The sequence below is a fragment of the Terrapene carolina genome, unplaced genomic scaffold (genome assembly GCF_002925995.2).
Source record: "Terrapene carolina triunguis isolate 2854851 unplaced genomic scaffold, T_m_triunguis-2.0 Scaffold647, whole genome shotgun sequence".
NCBI classification, from domain to species: Eukaryota; Metazoa; Chordata; order Testudines; family Emydidae; genus Terrapene; species Terrapene triunguis.
The window spans coordinates 460,940-469,730 of NW_020664998.1; the positions used below are offsets into that span (position 1 = coordinate 460,940).

An 8,791-nucleotide genomic window follows, 5' to 3' on the forward strand; every position below is an offset into this window, starting at 1 on the left:
GCTCTATCCCCGGCTCTTGGATAGGAGTGGAGTCTAGTGGTTAGGGCAGGGGGGGCTGGGAGCCAGGTGCATCATGAGACACATAGTCCAGGGAAGAAAATGGGAGCAAGAGGCAATTGAATTTCATCTCCCATGATGCACCGGGTGCCATTTTGGGCTTTAAATATGATGGTTTTTGGCCCCCCCAAATCAGTTCAGTTTCTGGCTGTTCAGCGTGTCAGCCATAGGTGGGGTCTGGTGAATGCACTGCTACATGGGTGGGGAAAAACAACCCCCCCCCCGCCCCAGCTGCCCAATGGGCTGTGAGTGGGGAACTAGCCCAGCCAATCAGCAGGAGGTGTGGCCCAGCTGGCTCTGATCAACCACTAATCGCTGCCGAGGCTGAGGGCAGTGGGAGGAGCCTGAAGGCTATATGAGTCGGACCCCGCTCACTCCAGGAGCAATAGTGGGGCGAGAGGTGACGCACAGCAGAAGGGGTCACTCAGCCGCAAGCCCCAGAGACAGCGCCAGAGCTGGGTCTGACCCACGGCTCTTTGGAGAAGACGGTGCCACGTGCAGGCACCATTCGGAGCCTCTGTGAAGAGACCTGCGCATGGAGAACTCACAGGGAAATGGGCCCGAAGCAAACAGCTGCAGATGATGGTGAAAGCTCTGTTGACGCACCCCTGTTTTGCAAGAACTGCTACGTTCTCTGCTTTCCTGTCTGCCCCTCGCCTCAGTTTCTGGGGCGCCTGGGTCATCTGGGCCCCCAGGCAACTGGGGAGTGACGTCAGAATATTCAACTGTTTGCCAAAGTCCATTTTCCATCCACGAATGGCCGGGATGGGAAATTTTCTGCCGGGGTAATGTTTGCGGGTTATTATCGGGTGAACGCAGAAGACGTCGCAGCCCCTTGGTGGTTTGATCCACTCCTCAGCTCTGGGGTGGAATAGCGACCCCTTGAGCCAGGGTGGCTGTAGGTGAGCGGGGCTATTGCACACTTCCAAGGGTTTTTGCACACTCAACCCTTTCTCCCGGACCACTGGGTAGCAGTGCCAAGTCCAGGAGAAACCGAGGCACACATCAGCGTCATAAAAATATGGCAGAACATGGCCACTTCATCACAGCCCCTTCTTCCAGTGTGGGAAGCTTCTACGCTCTAGTGGCACCATTAGCGGTGCTGTTATAACAGCTGTAGCCTGGAGAGGGCCCAGGAAGGATTTGGAAATCAAGAAGCTGGACATTGGTAGCGGGTACAAAGATGAGTTTCTCCCCTGACCCCGGCTCTCTTTTCAGGGATGCCTCTGACCTGTTTCTATTGCAAATCTGGGCAAAGCTGTTCCCACAACCTCCCCCAGATCTGCTCCTCTCCCCAGGACGCCTGCATCATCGTTCAAGAACACAACACATTCGGTGAGTCCCGTCGGCTTTCGCGGCAGCTGTGGGGTGCGGCGGGAGCCCTGCTCTCGGATACTTTTCCCAGGTGGCTTGCTAGCCATCGTGTGTCTGAATGCAGCCAAAGGCAGCCAATCAGCTACTCCCAGCGGGAAGGGGTGGGGTCCCCGTCAGCGGAGGTTTTCCGACCAGGTTGGATGAACACCTGTAAGGGCTGGTCTAGGTTGCCTTGGTCTGCCCTCAGTGTTGGGCGCTGGACTGGATGAGGTCCCTTCCAACTAGCAGCGGCATGGGGTGCTCACCAGGTGATCGCAGGGAGTCCCCCGGCAGCGAGGGGCCCCCCAGGCCTGGGGACTCAGTTTCTTGTCCCCAGGGACAATATGACAGCCAAAGGGAAGTGCCTGCCCCACTCAGCGTGATGGCCCAGGGACAGCTGCCCCCACCCGGTGGGATGATGCCACCCCCCCTATGGTTTTGGGGGGCAACACCAGTCTGGGCGCTGGAATTTAGCCTAGAAGGGAGGGCACCATGGGATGAACCCCCCGCTGCTTCCAGCCCTGTGGTCCTGCAGAGGTGCCTGGTGATGGTTATGAGGTGGGGTGGGGGTCCGCTCTAAGGATCTGCTCGTATCAATATTTAACGGGGGCCGTGACACTGCGGTGGCTCCGTCCGTGTAACCGGCGCGTGACATCCCCTTCTCGCTCTGAAGCCTTTCAGTCTAGCACGTGGAATGGAGGCACGTACCAGTCCTGCGCCGACTCCCGCCAGAGCCTCATGGGCTTCCTGGCTTTTTACTTCGGGGCCACGGTGACCGTGGAGATCCGGTCAGAAATTTGCAAGACCAACGACTGCAACGTCCATTTAATGCCCATCGGTATGTATCGCTGGTGGCGGGTCTGATTCGGGGGCACGGGGAAGCCGCTGGGTCGAACCCCCGATCTCTGAGGAGCTGCTATTCCCGGCCTCGGGGAAAAGCCAGGAGATTTCCAAGGACTCTGGGGCAAGCGAGCAGTTTGGGGGGGAAGTTATTTGTCATGGGAAGCAAGTGTGGATGAGACATGTCTAGGGGAGAGAGGGAAGTTTTAAAGCCTTTGTCCTGGTAAGACCTTTCCTTGCACACTGTGTCCAGCTGTGGTCCCCCAAATTCAAGGCAGATGAATTCAAACTGGGCCAGGTGCAGAGCAGGGCTACTGGGCTGATCAGAGGACATGGGGAGCCAATCTTATGAGAGGGGACTGGAAGAGCTGGGTTTGTTTAGCCTGGGATAATGCAAGCTGAGAAGAGACCCGATTGCTCTCAGGAGGGATGTTCTGGGGTGCAAACCGGACCAGTAAGGGGTCACCCTCTAACCATGGGTGCCTTAAAATGCTCTATGTCTGCGCTCACAGCTTGGAGGCCTCCAGTCTCCTGAGTGTCTGTGGGCTGGGCAGCTGGGGTGCAGCGCTCTGCCCCTGGTATCCTCCACCCAACACCCCCGCCCCCCACAGTCCTGGATTTCCCCAGCGCTGCAACGTCTGGCCCTTTTCCGGGCCGGTCAGAGTCACAATCAGGTTGATTTGCTCCTTTAAAGAGACCCAGCAGCTTGCCCCGTTAACACTCACTTCCGTTCAAAAAGAGCACTGGGTTGACTTAGCTCAGTGGAGGCATAGGTTTCCCGTGGGTGCTCGACTCCTCCTCTGCCCCCGGCCCTGCCCCCACTCCACCCCTTCCATGAGGCCCCGCCCCTTCCCCGCCCCCATTCCAACCCCTTCCCAGAAGTCCCCGCCCCAACTCGGCCCCCTCCCTGCCCCTATTCCAATTCCTTCCCTCAAATCCCCACCCCGGCCCCGCCTCTTCCCCGCCTCCTCCCCTGAGCATGCCACATTCCCGCTCCCCGCCCCCATTACTGGACAGGCACCAGCGGGCTGGAGCTCCTGCAAGTGGAGGAAGATGGGTACTTCCACTGAGGCAGATTCAAGTCCCTGGAAACTGCTGGATTTTGTCTCTCGAAAGGAGCAAATGCACACGGAGCGAGGCGGACGCAAGCCCTGAGTGGTCCGGCGTGTGCCCCAGAACACAATGGGGGGAAGCAGCCTCAAGGGAGAAGACCGATAGAAGTTGGTGGAAGATGCGGGCATGGGAACACACAGGCCAGGAAGTGACCGAGGCTGGAAGTCAGGATGTTTCTAGCGGCCAGAGGAGAGGGGTGGCGGGACAGCTGCCCGTTGGAGGAGTGGGGGCAAATAACCACGCTAGCTGCCTGAGCGGGACGAAGTGCTGGGTTGATGACCTGGGAGGGTCCTGCCTGTCCTACGTTCTCCTGCCGCGGTTTCTTCCTGGAGCAAATGGTTCTTTCCCTGTCTGCCTTTCAGGGCAGGCTATCAGCAGTGTCCGCAATGGCCTGCAGTGCCCGGCCTGCTACGCCCCGGGCTTCGAGAGCTGTGAGAGCAACGAGAGCTTGCGCTGCACTGGAGGTGCCGACCAATGTGCTGTTGTCGTCGGGACGCTGGCGCAAGGTGCGGCTTCCTTCGCTCTGGGGCGAGTTAAATCCCCGGCGAGCCCGGGGGTGTCCTGGGGCTCGTCCGCGCCCGCTGAGCCGGGGAGCCGGGAAACACCCCTTTGCTTAGCAAAAGCTGAAACCATAGAGGCCATCACTCAAAACAAAGGGCTGCATGATCGTGCTATGCCCTGGCTCAAAGCCCCCCTGCTGTAACCACTAGACCCCACACCCTTCCCAGAGCCCAGGAGTGAACCCAGGAGTCCTGGCTCCCAGCCCCCCCATCTCTAACCACTAGACTCCACTCCCTTCCCAGAGCTGGAGAGCGAACCCCAGAGTCCTGGCTCCCAGCCCCCACTGGACATTCCAGCAAGACTTGGTGACCCTTTGCATATTTCAAACATGGCAAGACTGAGCAGAAGCTTAGCCATGTGGGTTGTGAAGTTTCCCAAAGCTAGGATTGGCGAGGGCGGGTCAATTGGAGAGAAGCAGAAGACCAGGGAGCAGGGGCAGAATAGCCCAGGACAGAGATAGAAGAAGGACTGGGAATGTGGCCTTGGGAAAAGCTAAGGCAGAGCTTTTGGGCAGAAAACTGGCTGGAAAGGGGCTTTGGACCGTGGGCAAATACATTGTTTGTAGCTACGCAGTATTACATCAAAGATAGCCCTGTTTCCAATGCCAATTTCTCTTCCTGATGGGAATGACCCTCAAGATCTCAAATTTTTGGTGAACCGCTCTGGTCATAAGGGGTGACAATATTTTCCACCTTTTGCCAAGTAGCAGCAGACTTCTGGGGCCTTGTAGTATTTCCTTAGGACAGTTTGCTTGGTCACACTGTTTCCACCAGTCCTGGAACAGAGGTGTATGCAAACAGCATGCAGGCTGTCCCCTTAATCTCTGTTCAAACTCCAAGGGCTCTCAGGGAATATTTTTGGAGTCAGAGATTCATGCAGAGAACAATTTCTCCTGCTGTTTGCCACAGCCGCTCAGGAAAGATGTTGCATGGAAAAAAACGGACCGCAAGCTTGTCTGACTAGGTGAAACATCTGCCCAGAGGGTCATCCACTTCATTGCCTGTGTAGGATGAGAACATTGAACCCCCTAAGAGTCCCCTGTGCTCCAGGAACTCCCTGCAACTCCTCCTTACTCCATGTGCCCCCCACAGCAGGGTACCCCCAGGCCAGGGGCTCCGCATGGTCCTATCCACCAAAGCATGAGATGCTGTCATACGGCATGCAGGACCTCCCTTTGCTAGGCCAGTGATAACGATTCAGAGGCCAGGGCATCTTGCAAAGAAACATGGGTGCATCTTGAGGACCGTGTTGGAAGAAGAGCGGGGTTCCCTCAACCCCCCGAGGTTTATTTTGCCTCCGTGCTTGATACTGGTTCCATCGCTGCTGGAATCCTGTGTCCAGTGCTGGTGTCAGGGAGCATTGTGGTAAATTGGAGTGTGTGTGTGTTGGGGGGGAGGGTCAGAGAAGAGCCATGAGAATGATCCGAGGCGTGGAAAACCTGGGTTTAAAGTCTAGTGGCCTACGCTACTCAGGATGCCACGTTAGCTGAGAATTAATGAACCGGGCCAAGAGCTATCCCAAGGGCGCTAGGGCTTAGAGACGAGGTCCCTGGAGAACCAGCCTGGGCCCGATCATGGCATCACAGAAGGGGGTTAGGCCGTGCCGTGTCTGATCTGCTCTGGTTTCCCCACACAGGTGATGTCGCTATCCCGTTTGCAGGCCGGGGCTGCGCTACCCGGGTGGCCTGCGGCATCAAGACACTGGAATCGGGGGTGTTCACCTACAAACTGACCAATGTCCAATGCAGCCCAGCGCCCAAAGCGCAGACCAGCAGCGCCATCCCGACTCTGGCCTGGGGTCCCTTCACCCTGGCCAGCATCGTCCCCCGGGTCCCCCTTTTCCTCCCTTTCCTTCTGGGGCTATGCTTCTGCTGACTGGCAGGACCCCCCCGGGCCATTGGTGTCTCAGTATAACCGGTGCACTCGGCCTTTCCTGTTCCCTGACCTGCCTCAGTTTCCCCCCGCCCCTGTAAGGGGAATAACAATGGTGAGCTGCCATTGCAAAGGGCTTTGGGAGCGGGGGGGGGGGGGGGGGGGCTTGAGACAAAGCCTGATGCAGGCGAGAGGAGACTCTCCACTAGAGTTTGGAGCAAAGTGCTGTGTATTATTAATACCCCCTCACAGCTTCTTCCCCAGCCTTTCAAAGATCTCTGCGAGGGAATAGAACCCAGGAGTCCTGACTCCCAGCCCCACTGTGCTAACCACTAGACTCCACTTCCCTCCCAGAGCTGGGAGAGAACCCAGGAGTCCTGGCTCCCAGCTCCCCGGAGACTCCAGAAATGGTCCGAGTCCCCCTGTGCATTTCAAACTGCTCTGAATAAAGCATGACCAGAGATGCAATCGCACAGGAGCGTCCCTGCATGCGCGTGTGTTTGTGTGTACCAGCGCTGACCGTGTCTGCTCCGCTTTCATGCATCTCTGCCAAACACCAGTGCTTCAGGGAGCAACTCTGCCTCCAGAACTGACTCCGATCAGAGGCTCCTGGTGCCCTTGTGTCTGTCTCCTGTCCCTCCTTAAACATCTGGTTCAGCGACGGCCTTCACACTTATCTCTTTACACACCCATTCCTCATTCACACACAGAACAGAATTAATTTACACAGAACGTCTTGAGCAGGAACATCAAATTGCAATGCACAAGAAAACAATCACGGCATCCTTTTACTTATTTCAAAATGCTAAACCTACAACAAATTGGTGACCCTCAAAGGTCTGTTACTGCCTTGAAATCAGCCCAGACACAGATTCTGGCTCATGTATCTCTACCCATTGGCCCATTAGGCCATTCCTTTCTGTTATTCAGAAAGGGTGGCTGGCAGGATATGATCAAATCATACATCAATACATTTAATACATGCTACATTATTATTTTTTATCCTTCATTCTAAATTTTATAAAATACAAACATAAAATCCTACAACCCAGAGAGGTGCTTCTCCCAGCTCATGCCCCCGAGCAGGGAGTCAGGGTTTTGTTTACGAACAGGCAGGGTGATTAAGATAAGAAAAGGCTGGTAAGGAAATTAACGATCTGGAAATCTTTAGATGAACCTGTAAAAGAAGAATCCCACTGCAGTGGGTGGGGGGTGTAGAAGAAACCCCCAACTCCTGAGACTGCAGGGGACTCCGAAGAAATAGCCAAGCCCTTGGAGCCAAGGTTACGTTCAGAAAAGGGAGATGTGAGGGGCGTAGGTGAAAAGAAGGGGCCAAACCCCAGGGCAGGGTGAGCAGTGGGATAGAAAAGTTCCCACGCTACCCGTGGTACTGATGTGGCCTCACATCACAGCCCCTCAGTGAGGCAGAGCAGGGCTGTTATCCCCATTGTACAGGTGGGGCACTGAGGCACACACAGACTGAGGGCCAGATTTTCAAAGGTATTTAGGCACCTAGTGGGCTGTTCAAAAGGACCTAGAAGGTTCGGTGCTTTGTAAACCCCACTAGATGCCAAGCTGCATCTTTGGATGCCTAAAGACCTTTGAAACTCTGTCCCTAAGGCACTGGCCTGTGGTCAGACAGGCAGTCCATGGGGGAGTAGCACCCACGTCTCTCAGGGCCAGCTCCCGATCCACGGCACCAGCCTTTCTCTCTGCTGCATGCTGCAAAAATGAGGACTCAGATAGATGGGAGTGAAACCAAGGCGGCCAGTTCTCTGCAACTCCAGCACACGGTCCCATGGGAAGGATGTCACGGTTGGCAGCATGAAAAGCAGCAGAGAGGTCAGAAAGGCTGGAGATAGGAGACTCAGATGAGAGGCGATCACTTAACCCCCCCAGGGGTGGCAGGTTCTGCCCCAGGCTGGGCTGTACAGCAATGGCTGCTGGGCAATTTTACACTGTAACTGAAAACCATTTGGTTTTTGTCATTTTTTGTTCTGAGTTTGAGGAAAGGAAGGAAAGTATCAGGTGTGTTTGTGCCTCAAATTCTTAGCTGTATCCAGGCCATTGCAGAACAAAGAACAGAAATTGCATCCACAGAGTCCATAAAGTCGAGGATTATTGTCATGATTTGTGTTATTCACTGGGCACCATCTGTGTGCTCGGCACTGTTCAGAATAGGCCAGACAATGGCATATTCTGCTATATATCTTCTGGTCTATAGCAGACTCCCGCCACGACATCACCCTTGTTGTTCACACTTCTAAACCCAATCCAGAGACTCTCAGATTTTTCTGCAGTTTCATACCGGAGCTCTGAGCAGTCATACTCCTCTCTTACATACAATGCAACTCCCCCACCTTTTCTGCCCTGCCTGTCCTTCCTGAACAGTTTATAACCATCCATGACAGTACTCCAGTCATGTGAGTTATCCCACCGAGTCTCTGTTATTCCAATGACATCATAATTCCCTGACTGTGCCAGGACTTCCAGTTCTCCCTGCTTGTTTCCCAGGCTTCTTGCATTTGTGTATAGGCACTTAAGATAACTCGCTGATCGTCCCGCTTTCTCAGGCCTTGGCTACACTGGTGCTGTACAGTGCTGCAACTTGCTGCGCTCAGGGGTGTGAAAACGCCCCCCCAGCGCAGCGAGTGCAGCGCTGTAAAGCGCCAGTGTAATCAGAGCCTGCAATGCTGCACGCTCGCTCGCAGCGTTGCAAGCTACTCCCCTCGGAGAGGTGGAGTACATACAGCGCTGCGAGAGCTCTCTCGCAGCGCTGGCGGCACGACTACACTCGCGCTTCACAGCGCTGCTGCGGCAGTGCTATGAATTGCCAAGTGTAGCCAAGGCCTTAGTCTGAGACAGGAGTCCTCCCCTCTTGCGTTCTCCTGCTCGTGCTTCCTCCCGGTATCCCATTTCCCCACTTACCTCAGGGCTTTGGTCTCCTTCCCCCAGTGAACCTAGTTTAAAGCCCTCCTCACTAGGTTAGCCAGCCT

General features: G+C 55.4%; 1 protein-coding gene across 1 annotated transcript in view; it reads left to right on the forward strand.

Annotated features, from left to right (window-relative positions):
- LOC112103296 (phospholipase A2 inhibitor and Ly6/PLAUR domain-containing protein-like) overlaps positions 1-5,923 on the forward strand; it is an 11,957-nt gene extending 6,034 nt beyond the window's left edge. The window contains exons 3-6 of the mRNA XM_026659656.2: positions 1,276-1,392; positions 2,084-2,248; positions 3,726-3,869; positions 5,560-5,923. Of these exons, the coding sequence (XP_026515441.1) occupies positions 1,276-1,392; positions 2,084-2,248; positions 3,726-3,869; positions 5,560-5,798 (665 nt within the window). The 3' untranslated portion in view covers positions 5,799-5,923. The remainder of the gene's footprint in view (positions 1-1,275; positions 1,393-2,083; positions 2,249-3,725; positions 3,870-5,559) is intronic.
- The last annotated feature ends 2,868 nt before the right edge of the window (positions 5,924-8,791 follow it).